The sequence below is a fragment of the Melopsittacus undulatus genome, chromosome 9, assembly GCF_012275295.1.
Source record: "Melopsittacus undulatus isolate bMelUnd1 chromosome 9, bMelUnd1.mat.Z, whole genome shotgun sequence".
Taxonomy (NCBI): Eukaryota; Metazoa; Chordata; class Aves; order Psittaciformes; family Psittaculidae; genus Melopsittacus; species Melopsittacus undulatus.
In genome coordinates, this window is record NC_047535.1 from 25,079,181 (window position 1) to 25,104,310 (window position 25,130).

The 25,130-nt window shown below is 42.3% G+C and overlaps 1 protein-coding gene across 2 annotated transcripts in view; it reads left to right on the forward strand.

Annotated features, from left to right (window-relative positions):
* VGLL4 (vestigial like family member 4) overlaps positions 1 to 25,130 on the forward strand; it is a 76,343-nt gene that overhangs the window by 21,971 nt on the left and 29,242 nt on the right. The window contains exon 1 of one of the 2 annotated variants that reach the window (XM_034066087.1): positions 10,452 to 10,596. The exons of the other annotated variant lie outside the window; for it this stretch is intronic. Coding sequence (XP_033921978.1) covers positions 10,515 to 10,596 — 82 coding nt within the window. The 5' untranslated portion in view covers positions 10,452 to 10,514. Of the gene's footprint in view, positions 1 to 10,451; positions 10,597 to 25,130 lie in introns of those variants that run through there. 2 annotated transcript variants of the gene reach the window in all.

The following is a 25,130-nucleotide window of genomic DNA, read 5'->3' on the forward strand; positions in this document are numbered from 1 at the left end:
CAGGGACACCTCACACTAAACCATATCTCCCAAGGCTTCATCCAACCTGGCCTTGAATACTGCCAGGGATGGAGCATTCACAACCTCCCTGGGCAACCCATTCCAGTACCTCACCACCCTAACAGTATTTCTTCCTTATACAGAATTTCTTCCTTATATCCAATCTAAACCTCCCCTGTTTAAGTTTTAACCCATTACCCCTTGTCCTATCACTACAGTCCCTAATGAATAGTCCCTCCCCAGCATCCCTATAGGCCCTCTTCAGATACTGGAAGGCTGCTATGAGGTCTCCATGCAGCCTTCTCTTCTCCAGGCTGAACAGCCCCAGCTTTCTCAGCCTGTCTTCATATGGGAGGTGCTCCTTGTGTATATCCTCGTATATATCCTGCAACTTCATTCAGAATGAGCTGCCTTTTTCCAAAAGTAAGTTAAGATAGAAAAATAATTGGATATTTCTTTGTCCCTATTTAAAACCCCATTAACTCTAGTGACGTGTTGTTCCAGAGGAGGGGTTTGAAGACTGACCTCTGTGTACTTTCTCCTGCCCATGTAAAAGTGTGTTTAATGAGCACCCCTGTGCTGTTGGCCCTGTTCTGGCTCTTTCTGCCTACCCTGAACATGCTGCAGGTGAGCGAAGCTGCCCAGCCACAGGGCTCAGGGCAGAGGAGGAATGGCAGTGTTAGCCCCTGCTCAGGGCCTGGCACTGCACAGGAGGAGCTGCCTGGCTTGAGCATCTCCAGTACTGACCTTCTGAGGTGTGAGACCAGGGCAGAGAGGGGGGAAGCGGGCCCAGGTGAGGTGTCTGTGCGGAAGGCGTGTGTGGGAAGGCAGGAATGGATGCTGGCAGGAGAACATGGCAATTTGGGCTGGTTGGGCAAGAGTCTGGGACAAGCAGATACTAGTAAAGGAGTACTGACAATGAACATGGGAGTCCAAGGCTCGGGTGATAGGACTAGCTACAGGAGAGGAGTGAGGCTGGCATCAGCGGTCACAAACCAGCCTGAGGGCAATACCGTGGGCTGAGAAGGGGACACCACAGAAGGCTCTTGTGAGCATTTTGCCTGTTTGGCAGATAGAAGTAGTTCAGCCAGTAGTTAATACCTGTATGGGTACTGGTTTTCTGCCATAATGGGGATAGTGCTTGGGTGGTTCTCTTCTTTTTTGACTTGCCCCATTAGGGAACTCCTACTGAAATACTGTGTTAAAGCTTTGAATTTTGATTTTTGAAGACTCAGCTTTTCTGTTAAGAATCCATGGTGTAGAGCAGTCCTTATCATAAGCTACTTTTACATACGGCATTAGTCTTGCTTACTAAGAGGGACCGTGCTTACTGAAAGAGCTGTGTGATACTTGGGTAGTTTTTTTTCCAGATTGCTTAGTGTGGAGCCTAATCTTCATTTGTGCCCACTATTCAAACAAAGCTCAACAGGCAGGACTTCTCAGTTCCTTACAGTTTTTTATATGGCACTAATCGCTGAATTGCCACAAAGCTTCATAAACCTTTAATTAATCTTTACAACACCTCTTTGGTATGATTCAATCTAATCATTATTCAGGACCAGAGCCAGTAAATCTTTCTTTACACAAAATGAGATGAGGTCCTGTGGGAATTTAGCCTGCGAGGCAACCAAGTGGGATCATGAGCTGCAGTTGTGGATGGGTGGCACACCAGGGTAACCCCCAAAAATCTTCTTCCTGGCTTTTTTTAACTTGTGTTGGATTTTTACAACCATTGTGACACTCTGTAAGCATTTGTGTATGTTAAAAAGCATATGTAACACTATTCATCCTGAAAGAAACGAGCTGAGACTTGCAATGGAAGAAGTAGAACATCCCCAGCTCAGGGGTTTTGGCTTTTTAAATGTTTTTTATTTTATTTGGAGGAGGTTTGGGGCTGGTGTTTGGGTTTTTTTAACCTTTTTTGCTACTTCTTTTAAAACAAATCCCACCTCAGCTAAGAATAGCAGCAAACCCAGCATTCAGCCTGGTACATGGGTCCACTCTGGGTGCCATGTAGCTCACCAAGCAGTTTAGTCCGGGCTGCTCCCTCCTGTTGGAGTCATGCTTTTAGACCAATTGCCAACACTGACATAAACTAAGCTGTGCTGAATATTAAGGTTGCAAACTGAGAGCTTTGATTTTTGGGGATAGAGTACCATACTTCCGTGCATGGTTTAAATGCTTGTTGATACATGTTGTGCCTATTTGCCTGTTCATTTATCGTCATTTCAACAGACCAGCAGTTCAGACCAATGATATGACTCCTTGTTTCACTCTCCTGACCCATCCTGAGCAATCATTTTCATATGACAGTTCAATTTCTCTACCTTCTGGAAGCAGGAAGCACAGAATTTTGGCAAAGAACGTGATTTGTGTCATTAGCTTAGCTCACCCCCTACAGCTCATGTTTTAATTTTTCCTTGCGTGGCAGCTAGGATCTATTTACAATGAATTTCCTTTACAATGGAGTGTTTATCAGAAGGAGATACTGGGACTATAAGGACCCCTTCCTCTTTAGCTGTCAGTCCTGTCCCAAAATAATGCCCTTTTTACCCTCTCAGACTATGTAGACTCCATTATATTGAGGACTCTGCTCTTCTCCAGCACTTTGGAAGACGATGGTATATTACTGGTCTTGTAGTAGCACAGTAGGAAAAGCTCATGCTGCTTCCATTGAAAAGCAGTTTTTATGGAGAATTTTCAGCGGCCTCTAGGTTTGATTTTGGGACTAAAAATTACTTTTCTGGAAGGAAAAATGTCTTCCCTTGTGTTCTCCTAGAACTGGAAATGGTAACTTTGATCCACTGGGAAAGAGTAGGGTTTCACCTTCCTAGTACTGTCACAGCATTCACTGTCAGTACTTGTCAAGGCTTGAGAGCATGAACTTTTGGAGCCGATGTTTGTGTTTTTGGAGGGCTGACCCCTTCTGAAAGGTTTTCCCTCAGACCTGCGTAGACAGTGGTGTTGTTTCTCTGAGACCTGTGACTTTGTACAGGCTTTCTCTGTAACGATTAAATACACTCTCTAGCAGAATCAATACCATTTTCACATTGTACATGCGCGTCACATACTACACACATGCACACATATGATGTGTACAGATACGCAGTTAAAATATTTTTTCTTGTACTGCTACTTTAAGCAATGCAAGGGCAACGCTTCAGTAGCTGAATGTGGTGGTTCTTTTCTCTTCTAGTGGATTTAGGGGACAACAGATCCTGTCAGCATCTTGAACAAGGGTGCAGTGCTATGGGTGGCTGGAGTTTTGTGAGCGCAGCAATTGGTAATAAGTGAATGTGTGTTTAGGGTGGTGGGGTTTTGTAGTGTAGTAAAATAATTTATTAAGGTCAAATACTGCTAAAACTGTAGAGAGTAAGACCCTCAGCTGGAAGGACAGTATTAGAACTTGAATGAGATTTCATTTTAACTTAATGAAGTAGTAGGTTGCAAGTTATAAAATTGGGTGCTGTAATAGGTACTTATTAACATTTCTCTCCTAACATTGAGGATAAGTAATTAATGTTTAAAAGCTAAAATTAATTTCTTCTATAACAAAAGCTGTACTTGGTTTTACTAAGTGGTTCTTAGCAAGACAGTGTTGGGATTCATGGTTTTATCTCACATGGTTGTCACCTGTGTGGCCTATGATACTCAGTCTTTATGTAAGCAAGGTCAACTCTGCACACTGAAGTAGGTGCCCATACATTGACATGGAACTTGAATTAGGTCCTGTGAGTACATTTTATGCATCGCCAACTGAGTTATGAAGGGGAAAACTTTTCAAAGACTTTAGCAATCTTTAAGCTCTTTGCTTTATTTCTAAACCCTGTAATTAGTGGTTTCTTGAAACTGGATTTGCTTCTTCCCAAAGCTGAGGGGTATGCATGGTAATTCTGAAATCTACCCTCTAAATATGGTCTGGCTCACAACTTCTCAAAGTAAGAACTGTTTTAGATGCTGGAGCACCAAGCAGGCTGACTTAGAATTGGCTTTATTTCTTTAATACACTCTCTTTTCTTACTTTTCTTTTTCTTCTCATTTCTCATATTGGAAAAATATAAAATCTTTGCCCTGTTTACACAGTGTTCAGGCACAGCAGAGTTAACAGTTCACTGTGTGCACCTAGAGGCTTTGACTGTGTTTGAGACTCTTTGTAGTTTAAGATAAATTACATTTGTGATTATATCATCAATCCTTCAGAAATTTAAATTAGTATGCAAATAACAGGGAAGATTATCAAGATTTTAATTAGCAAACAACAATTTTTCAGCCTAGATAAACTAGATTTATCGGTTATGTACTCTAGCTGCATTTTTTAAGTGTTCTCAGCCCAGCTGAAGAGAACAAAGAGGAAAACACCAACGAATTACAAACTGCAAAGTACTACTGAGGAATGAAAAGTATTCCTGGTAAACCTGATCTTCCCAGCCTGCTGTTCAGTTCATGTAAGCAGGCAAAGAATGCAGTCAAGACAAATCAGGTGCCATTGAACACTTCTTTTCACCTTGTAGAACTTGGAAGATACTTGGAAGGACCACCTGGTACATCACCTCCACTGCCCCGCAGTCCTTAGCAACTGCGGAATAGTTTTTATTTGTAACTGGATCAGCAGAATGTGTACTCTGCATGCCCCTGCTCACCATTCATTAAAAAAATCTTACACACACTCTGAGCTTTGAAATAACCAGGAGTTACAGCTTTGTGCCACAGTGAGGGAACAGAAGGTAATCAAAGGATGTAGTTCAAGTCCTGGGTCAGCATGATCCAGCTGATGGAAGCAAAGTGTGCTACATCCTAAATTGCTGTCTGCTGCTTTCTGGAGACAAGAAGTACCTGCTAGGGCAGCAGCTGCTGGCAGAGCCATCAAACACCAACTTCTGGCCTATTTTAGTTTGACCCAGAGAGCTAAATGTAGCTATTGCCAAAAAAGCCCAACCAGCTACTAAACCCAAGTGCAGGCTGCAGTGCTGGCTTGTCTGTGTCCCTGCCTTTATTCTTGTTTTTATTGTCCTGTTGCCCTTGCCTCACTTCCTTCATATAAACAGTCTATGGCACAGTAGAAGAGTGCATTTAGTTTTGGAGTAGGAGACAAATAGCTTTCTGGAGGTGATGAAGGGATACTGGAGAACAGAGGGAGCAGGCTGTTGCTGATGAGAGCAGGCTTTAACTAACTGAAAGCTTTTTGAGTTGATAAATGTCTTGGAGGTATTTGATCTGATGTGAAATGGCTGCTTATAAATGGCTAAATATTTACAAATAAGTGACCTGAATTTTGTATGTACATTCACAAGGTAAATACATTTTTTAAATGTCTTCAAAAAAGTGACTAATAGAGACTAAGAACTGCAGGACATCTAAATGTTTAAAAAATACATAAAAACATCCAGCCCCCAGAGCAGACAAGCCAGTATCAGCCACTCTAGGAGGCTTGCAACTCAAGATAGTTTTGGGCATCACTAGGTTTTTTTGTTTCCCTGGCAGTTCTATTCTTACTAGGCCATCAGGGAGCTGAGAGCAGGATGTCTGCTGGCTTGGTCCTTCAGGCAGTAGAGAGCTTCCTATCTTGAGTGACCCAGTGGCTTATGATGGATGCAGACAAGTACACATGCACACTCATAAACAGATTTCCTTGCTAGATATGACTGTTTTCTAAGCAGGATTGCCTAAATTAGGGTATGACAAAAATGAAAGAGAACATACAAATTCTTTTGCTACAACTTACTGTCAGGCCTAAGGAAGTCCACTGGTAATAATAAAAACATGTTCTATAATTTCTGGCATATTGTTGCAACCTTTGGCTAGCAGAGGGCTGGTAAAACAAGAAGGAATCCATTGCTTTTCATTCAGAGATGTTCTTCCTGGTAGGGATTGCTTTTATTGATTTATTTTCTAGGGCTGTGAAAAAGAGAAGGTAATTTGTGATCAAAGATCTTGAGATGGCTGCTTGTAAAAAACTAGAAATGTCATTTTCCTTATCATGCACCTCTGAGCATCCTTTGTGTTTAATACATTTTAACTGTATTCCTTACCATATCTGAACGCATTTAAAAGCAAACACCCCATCTTGATTAAATGAGACTTTTCCTGTACTTTTAACCTGTGAAATATATTCTAACTGAAACAATAAAACCCGAGGTGGTAAGTGCGGCAATTGTGCAGTTGGGTGTGTGGAAAACCAACAGCAATGTTTTCCCTTCAGGCACATCGCCACCTAGCAGCTGTTAACTACAGTTTGCTCATGTTTTGGCTGAAGAAAAGTAGTAAAACTTGTAGTTAAGTACTCCTGCTTTACTCCTCCACCTCCTCCTTGGAGAATGGTGAGGTATCAGCTAAAAGGCAGTGTATCATAAATACCTCTCTGATCTCAGGAGCTGCAACACATATTTCTGTCCATTCAAAAAAGGAATTATACTGAGCAATACTGGATGTTGTTCTACATCAGAGTGTGTCTCACCTCTATAAAGACTGTTTTGGGTTGGTTTTTTTTTTTCTACATTGCAAAATTGATCACTGTAGAAATAGTGTCGTGCTGATGATCAAGGTTAAAATGTCAGTTGTGTCCAAGTGAACAGCTTGAATATTGTTCTTTTATGGTGTGGATTCTCAGCTGGTGTCATGCTGTGAACAGACTGGTTTGTGTTGGAAGGGACCTTACAGCTCATTCAGCTCCAACCCCTGCCACAGGCAGGGACACCTTCCACTAAAGCAGGTTGCTCCAAGCCCCTGTATCCAACCTGGCCTTGAACACTGCCAGGGATGGGGCAGCCACAGCTTCTCTGGGCACCCTGTGCCAGTGCCTCAGCACCCTCACAGGGAAGAGCTTCTGCCTAAGGCCTAACCTGAACCTCCCCTGTTGACAGTTGAACCCATTATCCTTTGTCCTGTCAAAAATATGTATTTAGCCTCCTAGTTTTGACAGTGGTGATTGACCTGTTCTTTAGAAGTTCCTTTTATTTGTTTGTTTGGTTATTTTTTTCCTCATTTGCTTTCCTTGCCTCGGAATACTTCTGTGATAAGACATTTGTGTGTGAAGACTGGATTTGCTTTCTGTATTAAAGTGCGTTAGAGCTTTAAGAGGTTGATCTCATCTGCTTTATAGGATGATGAGAATCAAATCCAAGGTACTTCAGTGTGACCTCGAGAGTGACTCAGGACACGTGTGGGTTTTCAGCTACCTCTAGGGGATGCTGTTGTGTTAAAAGTTCAGTGTTTCAAACATTTTGTTCATAGATAATGGTATTTATCTGCCTTACAGAAGAAAAGTGTGTGCAGTCCTGTAAGAAGTATTCTAGCTAATATGAAGCAGAGATACTACAGCACGTAACTGTTTGCAACTGTCAATATGTAGAACAGAATGAACTAACAAAGGCCTTGGAGTGATGTTAATAGGTGTTTTTTCCATCTATATTGCATTTAACCTGCTGATGCATCAATTATTGCTTCCAGTTCAGTGAATGGTATCTCACAGTGGTGAAGTGTTTGATGGACAGCAGTCTGAATCACACAGTTGGGAATTCTTTGCTGTCAAGAACAGAGTACTTTATGGTGACCCATATTTAAGTCAATATTTAAGGTTGTCTTGCTGGTTAATGTAGCTGTTTTCTTTCAAAGAATGATTTCTTATGAATGGATTGTTGTTTTAGAATGCTTGAGATACATTTCCTTGTGTGATTTCTCCCCCTGTTCTTTCACTAGGCATTGCCTTTCAGTATAGATACTTTAATTTAGAAATTCATAAAGTTCCCAGGGTTTGGTACCAGTTTATTATTATTTAATCTGAAGCATCTAAGCTCATTACACAACATTTGACAATGTTAATCATTGTGTGTCCTGCACTGCTGAAAGCCATTCACATATTAAAGTGAGATCACTGTTTTCTAAAAACCTGTAGACCAGTGTCGGCTATTCTAACGAAGAAGAGTTAACTTCTTCATTAGCGTCTGCACAGCACTGCTGAGTAGTCAGGGAGCTGTAGGCAATCCCAACCTTGCTTTTCCAGACAGACTGAGAATTATGTATCTTTGAATACAGAGGGGAATTCACACTGGACTTTGAACTGTAATGCCCTTCTGTAGCTAACACGCTGTATGCAAGCCCTCTCTTGTAGACCACTGCTCTAAATAAGTTCAGAATATTAATTTCTTCCTCATCAGCTGCATTTTCTGGAGAAAATAGTAAAGTATTTTAAATTGGAAAAAAAATAAATTCTTAGCTCTTCTTATCCTTCCCAAGAATCTATTAAATGTGTTGTATTAAGTGATTTCAGTGATGCTCTCTATAGTAAAAACTGTACATATCAGAAATACTTTTCCCCAAAAGCTTTGTCATACTGGAGTAAGAAACATGCTGCTATTTTGTTATTGTAGGTATGGATTTTTGTTGCAGTTTATATCTTAAAGGACTTAGGCCTCTCTTGATGCCTTTATGAAATGGCTCATTAATCTGAAGCATTAGCATAAACTATCTCTGAGTAGGCACAACATGATCTGCTATATAAAACTTCTAGTCCCCCTGCTTAAAAATTGTAATGCTCTTTATTAAAGACATTTCCCTTCCTACAGAACAGCACACACTCCTTTGGGCTGGAGATGTGTGGTGCAGCTTTTGTGGTGACAAATCCTTGTGAGGCAGAAAAGGAACTGCAACCTTTTTATTAGGTACAATCCAAGAAATGTACTGTTAATGAAGAGGACCCATAATTTCTTACACCATGTTGAAGTCTCTTCCAATGAAGCACTTCCGATTAGGAGGGTGCCCTTGCTGCATATAAAAAAATCAATAAAAGGCCTTCATGTTGATCTTCATCTTCCCAGCAGTGCAGAATTCCAGTCAGGGGATTTGTTGACTGCTGTATTGAATTCAGCTCTGTTGGGCTTTCTTCTGCAACTGAAGCTTGTGGGTAGGACTACTTTTTTGTATCTCAAGCAAGGAAAAAACTTATTTGGGTTCTAGGGAATCATCCCTGGCGATAATTTCTTTTATTCCTGTTTATCAGTGTAAGGTGTCTGGTCTCGCTGAAATACCCAGAGCATTCAAACAGTACTTCTCACTGTCTTGACAAAATGTTGCTCCGCAAGTTGCCTCTGTAAAGTAACCCAAACTATTCTGTGATTCTATTCCATGACAGTCTCCTTTTCTAACAGAGGGGAGAAATTCTCAGCTGGAAATGGAAGTTTGTTTCTGGTTCTGAATGACTTTCTGGTCCTGTGTGTCCTGTTAGAACTCCTCATCCCAGAAGGGCAGGATGTGTTCTGAGCCAAGCGGGCAGAGGGAGGCAGGGGGAACATCAGGACTCTATTAGTTGGGCTTTTTCTTTTCTTTACTTGCTCTCTGCTGCCTTACACCAAACTGTCCTAGTATTTATTCTCTTATCAACTCAAGCTTCAGGTGCTGATCAGCCACAGGAAATGCAAAGTGATGCCCATCAAGTGAGCACATGTTTATTACCTGTGCAGGTGTTCTGCCCCCTTATGATAAGCCTTTGTGGCTGAGGTCTGGGCTGCAAAAGGGCAGCCACAACCTGAGGGGGAGAGCAACTCCTGCAACATTCACAGACTGGTTTGTGTCGGAAGGGACTTCAAAGCTCATCCAGCTCTAACCCCTGCCACGGGCAGGGACATCTTCCACTGGAGCAGGTTGCTCCAAGCCCCTGTGTCCAACCTGGCCTTGAACACTGCCAGGGATTGGGCAGCCACAGCTTCTCTGGGCACCCTGTGCCAGCGCCTCAGCACCCTCACAGGGAAGAACTCCCCATCATAGGTGCCTTTGAAACTGGAGCTTCAGCAGTTGTTAGAAGTGCAAGATGTTTAACTGGCTCTAAGAACTTCACCGTGCCTGTGTCCTGGTTGACCTGTGTGGCAGTACGTGTGTGCAGTGCATGCCTCCCACACCTCATTTCTCCAGCTTTAGTTGTCTTTGTCGCACCAGAGCTGCTGTTCTGCTACCACCATGTAAAATTGTTCTTTTCACTGCACTAGCACTGGGCTTGCCTGAGGCCACGCCAGGAAATGAAGTAAACGCGCACTAGAGCTGATTTCACCCCGACCGACTGGCCTCTGCTCACGGAGCCGCCCCCGATGCGCTTCTGCCCGGCGCAGGCCGCCCTCCTCCCCCCAGCCGCCCGGCGCGCTCTGCGCATGCGCGGCAGGGTGCGCGCAGCCCGCGTGTCCGCGCAGGCAGGCAGGCAGGCAGCGCGCGGCGGGCCGCGGGCGGGACCGCGCCTTTGTCCTCGGCGTCCTCTCGAGCCTCTCCTCCCCGCGCTCCCTCTGCGCTACTGCTCCAGCCGCAACACGTTCCCTATGGAAGCACACAGACCGTGTTAATTCCCCGGAGCTCGGCAGGGACCGTGTGTGCGCTGTAACCCCTCCGCGCTCCCCCCGCACCCCACCCCCGCTGCCGGTCCGCGGGAGGCTGCGCCCCGCGCTGGTACCGCTGGAAGCCGGGCGCGTCCCGGCCGCCCCCTCCCCGAGCCCCGGAGGCAGCGAGCGCGCTGGTCCGTTCTGCCAGCACGATAAATGCTGTTTATGAAGATGGACCTGTTGAACTACCAGTACTTGGACAAGATGAACAACAACATCGGCATTCTGTGCTACGAAGGTAATGGTTCAGCGCCGCCGAGCGCCTTTTGTCGGTGCGGGTCCTGTTCGAAACCGCGATTTTTGCTCTGGAAAGGGAATCGCGGACGGTCGGGGGCACCTCGCAGTCTGAGCTGCTAAAGCTTGGTTTGGAGAAAGGGGTTTAGTTCTTTTTAACTCCCTTTTTTTGGGGGGGGGAGGGGGGCGGCGGAAGGTGTTCGTAAGAGCATTTTTACTGTCAGGTCCCGTTTTCTCGCAGACACGGTCCGTTTGGCCGGTTCAACGGGCCGCGCTGCTGCCGCGGCAGGCAGGGGCTTTGCGGCAGCGCCTGCAGCTGCAGCCGAAGTACTTCGTCAGGCGGGTGCGAGTTACGCGGCGTCAATCCCCGTCACCCGGCCCGCTCTGGTTCCAGAGGCGGTTCCGCGGCGGGTGGGCCCGGGGCGCTGCCCGCAGCGGGGTCCTGAGGCCCGGCGCTGGAGCCCGGCCGGGTCCCGCGGGCTGGCCCCGGGGCTGGCGAGGCGCCGGCGGCAGCACAGAGCCGCCCATTGTTCGGCTTCTCCTTCCCCGCACGCCTCGCAGAGCCCCGGCGAGAGGCCGCCCCTCCTCCGCCCCCCGAGAACCGCCCCACGCTCCTCTCCCCCGGGAAAGAATTACACAACGAGTTGGAAAACGCAGGTTTTCTGCTCTTCCCTGCACTCTGAATCTTACGTCTGTTGTCTTCAGCTAAGGTTTGTTCTTCCTCTTGTTAGCATTAACAGTCCTGCTTGGAAGTTGCTTGAGGTAAAGGAGTGAAACTCTTACTGGAGTGGACTTTTATCTACGTGCAGTTTGAAGAAGTGGTTATGGCTTGGCTTTGACTGGAAAGAAAGGCACCATTGAGCTAATTCAGCTTGGCAGTAGGGCTGTTTTTGCTGTAGCCACACACAAGCATTGCAGAAATCTTCTGATTCAGCAGGCACATTTTCCGCATTCATCTGGAAAATAAACTTGCTGTAGTTGTCAGGGAAGAAACAAGAAGGGGTGTGCATAGGACTGGGAGCTATCTGTTCACACCCTTCAGAAAGAGCCTAGGCTGGAAGGCAGGGAGCTGAACCTCACTTTGGAAAACACCATCTTTTCCATCATTAGACTAGCATGGCCACATAGCTGTCCTTTGGGAAGTGCAGGGGCTCCCTGTTCACATCTCTGTTCCATTTTCTCCCTTCTTTTCCTTTTCTTTCTTGCACAAATATGTATATATTTGCTTGAATAAAGCTGTTTTACAAAAGCTTGAGCTTGCCCATTAGTACTGAATAATACAGAGCTGTGATTCAATAGAGTTCCATTTCCAAGCTCTTTCTTATCCTGGGCTTTTTTAATTACAACAGGAAAACTAGTTAAGAAAGGGGGAGAGGAAGAGGGAAAACAGCTTTCAGGGTCCTTTAACTTTTTCATGGCTCTCTGCAGTAACCAGTGTTTTCTTTGGAAGCAGCTGACAACTGTTGATGTAAACCTTGAAGTTTTGCATAAAATTCTGTTTACATGGTACATATTCCTGAGTGTTTTGTTGACTAAGGCAGAAAAACTGTAGTTTTGGCTCATTAGTTCAACTCATTATAATTCTGCCTGATATTTATGGAAGGTTTTTTCCAGTTGCTTTTTCCCCTACCCTCTTTTCCAATAATTGTTACTTAACCAGATCTTAGCTTTAATAGCTCAAAGGCAAAAGAACAGCTTAAGGAATACACTCTACTGTAACAGTCTTTGTTTAGCTTGAACATCTGTTGCTATTTTCCTTATTCTGGAAGTTAACATTTTTAACACTAAAATAAACACACAAAATGAAGAAAAGAAAAGCAAAACTTCAGTGGTGTTTATAGTGAGGTGTTTATATCCCAGTGGTTTAAAAAGTATAAACACTGGCAACATCTGCACTGAACTCAAAGAGTGTTTTGGAGATGCCTACAGATCTTCCATGCCTCTACCATAGTATTTATTTTAGAAGTGAGTTGTGTCAGCAGTGATGGATCTTGTCTTTTCAAAGACACTGCTGCTGTAGTAACTATCCTGACAACAAAGTGCCCTTTCAAACTCAATTAATGAGGATTTATTGAAGGTCATACTTGAACTACTTATAAATAGGTGTCTTCCTGAAAAGTACTTTTGCAGATGTAGGATAAGATACAAATACATTGTATGATGCGAAAATAGGTTTGAAATTTCAGAGTAAGGAATTATGGGCCTATATGCCATGGGAAGTAAATGAGATGGGTTCCTTATTCCTTTAGATTTTCTTTCCAAACACTTGCTTTTGCTTATTGAGATAACTGGCTCCTCAGTTTAGGAGATTTAGTAGTGGTTTTAATCTTTCGCCTCTGCCACAAGCCACTGGAACTGTATGCCATTAATTTGTAGCTGCAGTTTATAGATAAGAGATGTATTGGTATGTAAGAAGTAGGAAAGGTTCTTCCATCATGTGCATTTGGCAGCCCTTTGGTTCAACATGGAGTAGAAGAATATAATTTGTGTCCCATGACAAGCCCTGCTTTTTCTCACCCAGCAAGAGTTACGGATAGCAATTTGTTATGTGTAAGCTTCAGGTTACCCGGTTAATGCCAGCTCTTGGTGAGTCTTCCTTGATTGGTAGGTGCAAGAAACCTCAGCTGTTCCTAAGTAGCATCATTCATGACCACGTTCCATTAAGTGTGGGAACCTTTATTGACAGTGCTGTTTATCTGCTCTATGGAAAGGAAAAGTGTCCATTTGTTGAGGCTGGTGAGAATAGTTGATCTAGAAGTTCTCCTTAGCTGTTAAGAAATAATGGCATCTTGCAGATGGAGCTGACTGCCTTGTAATGTGGAACCTTAACTGAAGTTTGCCTTCAGCCTTAGTTGGAGTTACCTCAACACTGTGAGGTTAGTCTCACCCTGGCACGGGTTGCCTAGAGAGGTTCTAGAATCTCCACCTTTGGAGATGTTTGCAACCTGACTGGAAACGGCCCTGAGCAACCTGTCCTAGTTGAGCTTGGCTTTGAGCAGGAGGTTTGGACTAGATGGTCTCCAGAGGTGTCGTCTAGGCTCAGCACTTCTGTATTCTGTAATATGATGGATCTTCTTCACGCTCATATAATAAAGAGCCACAGCCAACAAAAGCGTTAGAACCAGAGATGGGGTGAGAGAGCTTTCTGGAAGAGTGTCCAGAATTTTGAATCACAGGTTAGTTTCCTTAGAGTTGTTTGTTTCATACCAATAGTTGGTGTCCTTTTGAGTGTTCTCTTAATTTCATTACTGGTTTTGAGCTCCTGGTGATGCCCTGTGATAATCTCAAGTCTGATAGATGCTTTTGGAGGAAAATGATAACAACACGGTGCTTTTTTTTACCAAGTTGCATAAAAAAGACCATTTGAGTTTTGTCTGCCCCTCCAGTGAAAGAAAATTTTAAATCATTCAAATGAGAATGTTTAGTCTTTGCCAGTGGGAAAATGACAGTTGCATTGGCAATGAACAACTATTTCAAGTAATTTACTGTAAGATACTTAGTGCAGTAAGAAAGAGAAGAAGAAATAGAGAATTGTTGACTTGTCCTCTGGATGTTGATTTTTAGCATGAATACATCTGATACCCTCCTACTAAACATTTGCTGCCAGTTATCAACAATGGCCAGTTTAATAGTAGTGCTTTCATGTTGTTTTCTCCCTAATGAGCTCAGAAACATCTGAAAACTCTTGGGAGACTGCTGTCCTCACCAAGGTGCAAAGGCCACGAAGCAGAACCATTCTATACAAGTCTGTAGTCTGGATGTATTCAGAGGTGGAACATCTGCATCTTGTTTTGCAATGGAAACTCACTTAACTTTAGGTTAATATTCTTTTTCAGAGAGCTTTGTGTGTGAGGTAATGGCAGGAGGGCTCAGTTAAACAAAACAAATCACAGGTGATCCTGCTCTTTGACTGGTGCTGGGGCAGTCTAGCAAGTTTCAGCTTCTCATTTCCCATAGAATATGTTTGGGAAGGTGCAGTCTCCAAGTAGAAGATCTGTTCCATTTAGTTGTTTATCTAAGGGAGTGTACAGATGGGTTTGGAAGGCAGATTTCTGTCTTTCTTCCTCTCACTCCCATTTTCAAATGCTTTGTGTTATTACTACATTCTCAAGGCCTGAACTGCTGTGCTGGGAAAGGTATAAAGAAATGCAATAAGATGCTAAGAAATCCCCCAGGCCTGTTATGAGACTTGGAGCACACAAAATAGTTACAGAGAATTCTCTGGACAGAGAAGGCTGGATTTCTTTTTATTTTTTTTTTAATTTAATGAAGAAAATTGGATCCAGATTGATGGAAAACCCACCCCTTCTTGCTTTCAGGACACCTTACATTAGTTAGTGGCATTACATAATTACTTCATTGACTTCCTCTAACAATGGAACATTAGTTGGCTTCAGCACCGAGCTTACATAGCTAACTGTCACCTTAGCACACTGCAAGGCAGTTTGAATATATGCCTATCTTCCTCAAAAGCCAGTTGTGATGTTTGATACCAAACGAGGAGCCTGAAGTAGGTTCTGTAAACTTCACTTACTTTTAATGAAACGTGATGCGTTTTAAGTTCTGAAGAATAGTTTCCACCAGTTTTCTTTGCTGACCTTGCGTTTTACTCCAGGTTTTATAACATCACTTTCTCCCATTTGCTCCAGAGTTTAGTTTAGTTTCTAAATATATAAATCTACTTTAACACTACTGTCCTATTAAGAATTAGTGGAATAATACATGGGATAAAAATCTCCTTCATGGTGAATTATGTGTTCTTACTTGTAATGCAGTGTAAAATTTCTGTTCAAAGTCATGTAAATGAAGTTGCACCTACATAATGTTCCCCATTTATAGAACGTTCTGTGGGGTTTGCTTTTTCAATGTCTTTTATCTACAGGAAAAAACAAAGAGCTCCAGCTTCGCAGTTGGGCTTTTCTTACTCATTTCCTCTGAGCATGAAGTTGGGCATATCCTCTTTAGTTACTGACATCAAAATTCAGTTTATCTTCCTCATTCATCAGAGGCAAGATAGATTTATGTCATACTGAAGCATTTTTTTCCCCCTGGAGTTGTGTTGCTCTCCTCATCCTTGCTGCTGGTTGAGCATTTGTGCTGAGAGCTCAAACAAGGAAATTAAAACCCCAGATGTAATAGTGAGTTATCCCACAACTTTCAATAGATAAGATAGGCAGCACCAGTGAGGTTTGTAGCACTAAGTTAAATTCTCTGTTAATGAGCGATTTGGTTAAAGGCTGTAACTTGTTACTCACAAGTCAAATTTGTTACAGTGCCAGGTCTCTTTGGATATAAATCCAGGGATTTTAGGAGACATTGAAAAAGCTTAAATTGCTCTAGAGTTTGAACAATGCACTGCATTGTATGGAGAACTGTTAGGGGAAAAAATAAAGCTTAAACAACAGTCTTCATTGTGTGCCATCTAAAATTATGAATGAAAAAGTTCATCCATATGTATTTGGCTTGCCTTTTTTTTTTAAAGTATCTGCTTTGCATGAAAATAGTTGTCTATTAATTTCTGCTTGAGGATTAATACAGATGGGCCTTTATACTGGATTTTGGATGAATAGACTCCAGAGTTTTAGCATGCTGCATGCAGACGGTGTGCCAAGCAATTTAGCAAAGTTGTTTACATGAACAATAATCCATCAGGACAGAGCCTATAATTTTTCACTGATAATAGTATGAGGTAGTGATGAATACAAGGTTCTGGAGGAGTGTTTACAAAAATGCTGTTATACTTTTTCAGTGTTAAAGAATCAGGAGTGCTTTTGGTTTTAATTTCTTTCTTAAAGCCAGCCAATTTTTCCTTCATCATGCAGTTTGTATCATCTCCCTGAAAATTACTTTACAAATCAGCATGGAATGATTGCTGGACACACGGAGCCATTGTTCCCTTCTCTTTTGGTAACAGCCATGTGCTTTGGGGAATAACTGGCTGTGTGCTGCAGCACTGCTATAATTTGGTGTGTGAGCACTGTGCCAAGGCTGGGGGTGCAGTAACCTACACGCTGTGAGTGCCACAGTCCACAGTTTTAATTGCCCTTGGTGCTTCATCTAACAGCCTTTTAAGAGTGAGCAGGCATTCTCATGCCTGTCTCCACCAGTCGATGTAGTGGTGCATGTCGCTTCTGAGGACCAGCATGTACCTCTGGAGCCTTGGTGGGACAGAAAGAGAGGCCATGGATCATCCAGCACACATGTGGTTTCCAACAGGCAGTTGGACTCTTAATTAGGTTTATCTCTGTCAACTTGTAAACCTCATGTTACGGGTGGATGGAGTTAGAAGAGTTTTATTCTCAACATTAGTAGTAGTTTGGCACTGATTGGAAAGTAAGGCAAGTTTGGAGCTTTTTAGTAATTAGGACAGAGCTCCAAACAGCTTTTTCTTGTATAACCTCAGTGAGGGTGAAGTAACAGTGTTCCTAGGAGCACCATAGCATTGGTTCTAGCCAGAGAATAAGTCACCCAGAAACTTCAATGAGGTACTTGGGAAGTCTTCATCAAAGATCTTTGGGTGCCTAGTTTTAATAGGAATGTAAGTCTGGACAATCTGGGGTGAACAGTAAAAGGAGAATGGGGGACAAAAGTGTGAAAGGAGTGTGGAATGTTTCATTTGCCTCTGGCTGGTAGCAGAGTTCTTAAAGTAACACTTTGGGATTTTCTTCACTTTTTAGTTTTATTGTTGCTAGTGTTAAAAACAAGAACTTGTTACAGTAGTAGTGCATGGTGCAGCTCAGCTTTTCCCTCCAATAATGTGATGTGACACTGTGCCTCATTTTTGTCATTGAAGGAAAAAGATAATCCACACTGTGGTGTACATGGATGTAGGTAGATAATATCTGGGATAAAGTGGAATGTTACAGCTTTTGGGGCATAGAAGAAGGAAAGAAAGTATGCCTTAATGAGAAATGTACCTCTGCTGCAAGAGTCTATCTTTCATTATTTTAAGACATGCTCTTTTTCACTTCTCATCATTTTGGAGTGTTCCTTGTCAACTCTAGAGAATCAAGCATTGTAGTGTAGAACTTTCCTCCTGTTCTTCCAAACGTTGCTAGCAGGTTCCAGGAAATATATTTGCTCTCCCATGAAAAGTTTGGAACCAGTTGTGTTTAAAAATCAGTTTTTCATGGAAACCCATTGGAGAGGACAGACATGGAAACCACTGAGTGTTGCACCTCCCTGGTTTGCAAGGCTTAATATTTATCATTTAGCATACAGAAATAGGTTGTAGTGAGAAGTGAGAGAGATTTAGTAGATGAGGCTTTCTTTTGTTTTTTCTCCAGGACAGGAATGGTACTGCTTCACGGGAATATAACTCAGTATCAAAATATTTTTTAGGTTTTGTTTTAACCGTAACAGCAAGTAACGATAACCCAGCAAGCTTTTGCTTTAAGAAGAGTGAAAATCAAAGCTGCTAAGTGGAACTTTTGGAATAGCTGCTGTCTTTTTGGGCATGAGTATTGACTTATTTTACAAATGGCATTAGAGATAGTATTGTACTTACAGTCTTGTTATTGTTCGTGTTTAGTATGTCTCACTTCTGAAAGTAAACTCAGATATCTGTAAAATCAGCAGCTTTTGACACTTTCAGAGCAGAAGCGTTCAGAAAACTATTGTTTCTTGGCTCCAGCATGCTAAATTGACTGAGGTTGTTTTCTTTGCTAATTGTAGTGAAATGGCCAAATGAAGAAAATAGAAGTTGTCCAGTCATAAGGAAACTATTACCATGAATCTGAATTATCTGGGAAGAGTAGTAAATGCCATGTCAGAGCTAGCCAAGTAAAATAAGACTATTTAGTTGTTCTGTTTATGTTTTTTGGAAAGTAATCTGTTCTAAAGGAGCTCTACAAGAAGTACTCTTAGCATATAGAAAAAGAAGTTAACATAACTATGGCACCTCCTTTGTGGTGGTTTTATACAGAACACGTTAAATGAAGAAGGGGTAAGGGAAGTGCTGTATGATTCATGCAGGACAAGTTTGAACCCAGCCAGTTTCTTGGATTTAGTATAAATATTTATGGCATTGAAGGGGATTTTTTTCTTTTTTTAATATGCTTCCTTGTGCTCTGGATCTCTTAGATGTCCTTCTCAGACATCTGGTGTGCATTGCTGCTTGTTTAACCCCCACCCTTCACTTCTTATGCTGTGGCATCTCGGAGAGCTGTAGCAGTCGCTCTGTGGTTGCTGTAAATGAAATCTTCTAGAGCCGGCTGGGAGACTGCTGATGTGCACACTTTTCCTGCTGAATCCTCTAAAACCAGTGGCTGCAGTTACAAGAGGTGAACACTTTGCTCTTGTCTTGCTGTAGGCATCATGCTGAGCTATTTACCAAAGGGGTTAGAACCAGGAATTCCAGCATTAGCGGTGATCGTTACAGATTCTTGGCTAGTTTCAAAAAGCTTCCTTATCAATGTCTAACTCAGCTCAACTGCCAAAAAAATTATCTTCCCTTAAAAATCCTTAGAAGTCCTAATTTCTTGACAGTGACAACTTTGAGATACTTGATATTGCCTTACTGGCTGGTCTGTGGAGGTATTGAGGTTTTCTTTGTAGTACAGTAAATTGAACAGTACCCTATTTGTTTTCAAGTGTTTCTCAATGAGTCCATTTAGAAGCAAGTATGGCAACAAACATTTTAATACTCATTGTGATGTAATTATGTGTGTATGTGTGTATATATAAGTTTATATATATAAGTTCTCTATGTAGAATCCTAGTCCTCACAGAAACCTACCTCCAGTAGTGAATGTTAGAGGCAAAAAATAGTTGGAATGAGTTAATTTCACAGAAATAAGGGATAAAGCAGAAAGCAGCATTCAGAATGCCTCAACTTCACTAAATTGCTGTAGCTGTTAAACCTCACTGTGCTCTGTAAATGAGCAGAAAGTTTTTTTTTACCTATTTGTTTTGAGATGTGCAAAAAAATACTGTAATTAATGAGTTTAGCAGATTAGAAACTGTGACACTTGAACTGAGGATACATGACGTAGATGCTCTTCGGTCAGCAGTTGTTGAGCTTTTGGGCTAAAACCTGTTGTGACTCTAGTTCTGACCTACAGTGGACCTGTTCCAAGTTGAGGTGGTGAAATTTGGTGGAAGTAGTTGGGTCTGTTGTGCTGGTACAAGGAATGAGGTCCTACAAAGGATAGCAGGGTGAAAGAGTTTTAAGTTCCCCTGTTTGAGCCACAGGACCTTTGCAGGCCTGTTCTTTTATATTTGGGGCCTGTTGAGTTGCATACAAGGAATGTGCCCACTTATGCTGGTGGTTAATTTTATATTCTCTTCAGAAGATGAGCTGGGGTAAGAAACTTCAATTAAATAGCAGTCCAACTGTGGTCATGTCACTCAGGCATGCTGATAACCCATTTCTGACCTAAAGCCGTGCTTCCAAACCTTTTTAATTAACACAGTATCTCACTGCCCTGAGGTGGTGTTCGCTGTCATTCAGAACTTCACAGTGGTATTTAATAGAATGCCTGCTTAATTATGGGGTGGAACATCTTTAATGTGTGATGGGGGTAGAGATCTGCAGAAATGTTGCGTGTACATCATTCAGGTAAAATGTGGAAGGACTTATCAGATATTTAACTAAAGAGTGATATCATTGTAATGTAGTGAGAGATTTAATCGTGTGGAGCTAGTATCCTGTGAATGGTGGGTCACAGACATACAACTGTCATTTTTTTTGTTACCTTGGTTTTATCAATCCATCCACACTTCCATGTCTGTTCTGTGTTTGGTCAGGAATGAGTTCTTCTGCAGCTTAGAAATGAACAAACAAGGAGCCTGGAGATAAGTTAATCAAAGGAGAGATTCATCTAAAGACTCACTGGTATAGGGGGGAGGAAGACAAAGCCCTAATTAAAGGGCTTTGAAAAGTGGAGTGTACCTTTGGTACTGCTCACCCATTCCAATCTCGTGACTGTCAAGATATGTTCAGAAATACGAATTTCTGCTTATTCCTTGCTCTTCCAGGAGTTCTGGAAAACCTGCCCTCAGTGCCCAGAAAACTGTGAGAAAGGCTATCCAGGCAGCATGTCATTTCTTGGGAGCAAACACAATCCCTCCCTCTAGCTTTCCAGCCTTGTTCCCCTTGGACAGAACACGTATTTTAAGTGACCCTGCAACTTGGCCCTGTAAACCACCTCCTTCTTGTGAAATAAACAGTCCAGCTATGACTTAGACCATGCTTTCATCTATCCCTTAGCACTGTGGGATGTTAGATGCTCCCTTTTATCTCTCTGAATCTGACAACCTCTGGCTATCTAAGTTACTGGATAGGAGTGCTGACTGTTGGAGTGGATAGGAGCATTAACTCAAATCCATTATCTTCAGTCCTCTTGAGGAAGAATTAATAATGTTCTCTGGTACCAAGTCTTCCACAACTGAATCTTCTAGGGGAAGAAGGACTTTCAAGCTCTTGCACTCTGTGGTTACCTGACATTTTTCTGTGAATCTCTTCATAGCCAGTTGTTTTCCCAAGAAAATCACTTACCTCAATTGCACATCACGGACCCTGGATTAAAAACCTCCTGTGTCAGAGGCACAGAATTAGTTTTCTCTTTTTCCTGAGTGGTGGCATGTACCTGTTTGTTTTGGAAGGACAATCCTTTGGGCAACAGTGGTGATATTTTTATGTACATTAACACAAATCCAGTGGGCTGAAGGATCTGCGTCATCCAACTTTGTAGTGCTTAGGATGAGCTTGAATTCATTCTCTTCTACTGGCTGAGGCACTGGCTGGGTCATACCTCAGCCTACTGCCATCAGTTACAGTAAAACCCTGCACGCAAGGAGTTGGCAAGCTGACACATCCTCCTCTTTTTCTATGTAAATAGCATAATCAAAAGACTATCTTGTTTTCATCTGAATGGCTCGTGTAGCTTGCTGTTGGATTCAGAGTGCTTGACTGCACAGTTGTTACTGCTCTCTTGCTTTCCCTCTGTGGAAGGGATTTTGGAGCCCATTTTGAAGGACAAAGGGGTGTTGTTCTTTACAATGGATTCTTTGTGGGAGATGGGTTGGAATTGTTCTGACACTCTGTGGATTAAAGTCTTCAGTAAAGCCCATCTTGGTTGAAGGGGCTCTGTGTTCTTAAATACTGTGAGTCCATTTCAGACAGGCTGCAGTCAGGTAGCAGAAAACCTAAACTGGGATTGAAGTTTTTCTGGCATTCCTTAGGCCAAATGGCATTTGCTCATTTCACCTTGGTTTATGAGGGCATCATGTTGGTGACAGTGAAAGAGGCAGCAGCTCCTAGTCATGTGTCCATGTGCGTGTGATGATGAAGGCTTGTCTCCAATGCCATCTCCTCCTGCCCTGTGGCCACAGTTTCTGCTGTTTGGCTGCATGCCATGTGGGGAAGATACAGTAGCTGAGATGGTTTTGCTTGTTACTGTCCTTGGGTTATGTTTCTAACTTCACATCTTGAGGCTACTTGTGTGCTCCTAATAGGAATCCAGTCAGGGAACACAGCACTAAGCTTTGCAGGACCTGCACACAGTACAGTGCTCTGAACAGTGACCCTACTTCATTCCAAATCCATTCCAAAGGGAACCCCCCATGTGTGTACATCTTTTACTAGCATTTTGAGTATATTTGCTTTTGTGTTTGTATTTGAAAAAATACAGAACTTACATCCTTTCTCTTGAGGGCCTTCTACCTTTCAAGTAGGGAACTTTGGGGAAAAATAAGATGGGAATAAAAGCAACATTGCTTGAAAGTGCAATGTCACATTTCACAGCTCTTGTAGAAAGCTCAGTTTCTTGATGCTCTGAAATTTTCCACATGTAGCATGGGAGAATAATGTCAGAAAAGGTGTTTGGAGCATGTTTCTAGTAGACTAAGGTAAAAGCTTTCAGTATATCTAAAAATAGGCTTCAATTTAAGTAAGTGGAACATTTTTTTAATTTTTTTACCTCTGCATAGCACCTTTTGCTTCAAACCCTTATGAAAGAAACTGTAAAATTTATTTGATTTCATTGTATTATGACCCTGTTACAAACAAACATCTCAGAATCAGTGTTTTAAGCATGTTTGCCGTAGAACATGCTGACTGTGCTCGTCTCCACAAGGGGCATTGATTACCCAGAGCAATTAAACTCTTACAGAGTTTATGTCATAGGTTCATATCCATGAGATACCAGCCAGGCAGAGCAGAAGGTGGTGTTCCAGACCACCTTCTATCTACATTGCTGTCCACTGACAGAAACTATCAAAGAAGCCTCAGAAGGAGGGTAGCAAATATTTTCTGTCTGCTTGGGAAGAGTTACTCAAATTTGAGCTTTCACAAACTGAATTTCCTATTTGTCTCTTTCCTGTTGCATGAAAATACATGGTTGTATCATTTAGTATGTTGAAATATTGCTTAAGCACCCAGTCTAACATTTTTTTTGTGCTATGACCTTGCTGTGACTTTGGTTTACTTTTGAAATAGAGGGCAGGTCTGTGAGCTTTGACTGTTTCAGCTAAAAGACAGAAGGCCTTTGATCAGTTTAGCTTTCATGTAACACAGTAAGTCATTTAGCTGGGTGACAAAAGAAAGAGCACCTAGATCTGGAAACCACCATTGTTCTGGAAAGCAGCATCTCCAACTTACTGACTCAGTCATATTTAATTCACAGGTCTTTATTGATAGTGTTTTTACATTTTTAATAAAAGCACATCACACTGATAAAAGTGACTCTTTTTATTTGGGAACTTCTAAAATCCAGTAATTTAAGAGAATATCATTATAATAGTTTCACAAATAAATTAAAGGAAGCTGGATTCTGTGTTTCTTATTTAAACTTTGCATGGTGGTAGTTTTAATTACATATCCTGGAATTACTGTCTGTGTTAGGAATTCCTGTAGCCACCTCTGTGGTGTTTGTTTCCTGCTTTCTCAAGTGTGTGTCTCAGCAGCATTCCAGTCAGGTTATGAGGTGAAGAGTGTCTTATCTTGAGGCACCAAGACTGGTGGGACTTAACCTCTCTTCATGGGTCTGTGCTGCAGGCACCTGCCTAGAGCCTTTAAGAGTTCAGCTGCATGGAGGAGAAAACATGACCTGCCACTGAAGAAACTTAAATGGTTAAGTTTCAGTGTTACTGTAGATGGAGTATGTTGTAGAGATACACCAGGACTCCTTCTAGTACTTAACAATGCTGAATGTTTTTCCTGGGAGCTGACTGGATCATCTGTCTTTTTGCTGCCCAGTAAATAGGAATGCCATGTTCTCAAAGCAGATAGAAGAATGTGAAAATCACTGTTTCCTGCAGAACATGTAAATTATGCTTCTCCCTTTGTCTTCCTTTCTCTTTTATGCTCTCGCTTTGTTTGGGATGCCCTTGTTGAGTCATGCTGTTCTTCACCAAATAAGTCATCTGTAACCTTCTACGTAGGAAGTGCTATTAGTCTGAGGAGTAAAGCAGTTGTATGTCCATCAGCTTACTCAGGCAGGTGTTGTCAGTTCTGAAGAACCTAACTCAGTGCTGTCAGTTGATGCTTTTTTAACAGTTCCCTTTTTATGTACTGGTATGTTGACTGTTGTGGCTTTTACCTGAAGGAGGATTGTGCATATCTGAGCACATGCAATCACAGGACAAGGCCAGCCAGTGAGTGATGATGTACATGTCTAGGACACTCCATTCTTCTGTAAGTACTTTAGGTATCTCTTGCACATGGAAGCCCATGTCCCTGGGCAGGGCTGGGTGGCCCAAGAGCAGTGCCGTGTTAAGACACATGCTGCTGGTGATATAACACATGCTGGAAACAATGAGGTTTGCTAGACCAAAGAATTTAATTTTATTCCATGCTGTTCTTTTTGTGGCATTGTCTGCTGCCCTTCTTCTTTCCATGTCATCAGTTTCTGGCCTACTTGAAAAGGCTACTCTTTCAGTTGGTATCTGGGTAGTAGGGTGAAGAGAATTTATTTCAATCATAGTTTTAAGTGGTCAGCAGAGACTTTTACTTACATTTTATCAAGTAGTTTGTAGAACTGAAGCAGTTATACATGTAAGTCAGTGGATGCTGGAGAGAGTATGAATGTGCTATTTCGTGCAGTTATGCTAGTATGATAAGAAAGAATTCAAGAGGAAAGTGTTTCACAGTACAGTTGAAGGAGTAAATACAGTTAGGTTTGGGGAAGCAATTTTGATGTGTTCTGCCTGTCACAATTAGCATTTTCAAGAATATTAAGTTGAAATCTTTCAGCTGTGCTGCTCAGCTCTGATTAACAATATGTGATTTTTGGAAGGATCCTCAAGCAAGCTCTGCAAGCGGTATCGCTGTCCCTAAACTCTGGCTCCTTCCTGTGTGCAGGCCTTTGAAAGGAAGAGGAGGAAAAAGTGGGTGGAGGTGATTGAATGCAGAGGTCACTGTTTTATGTTCTTCTTGCCATGTCAAGCATAATGTGTCCCTTGTTGGCAGGCAGGGTCAGATGGAGGAGCCAGAGCAGAACAGTCAATTTAATCACTGGATTTTGGGTTTGGCCATGGATTTTCTGGCATCCATGTGTCTGCACAGTGGTAGCCAGAGCTTGGTTCCAGGAGTGCTTT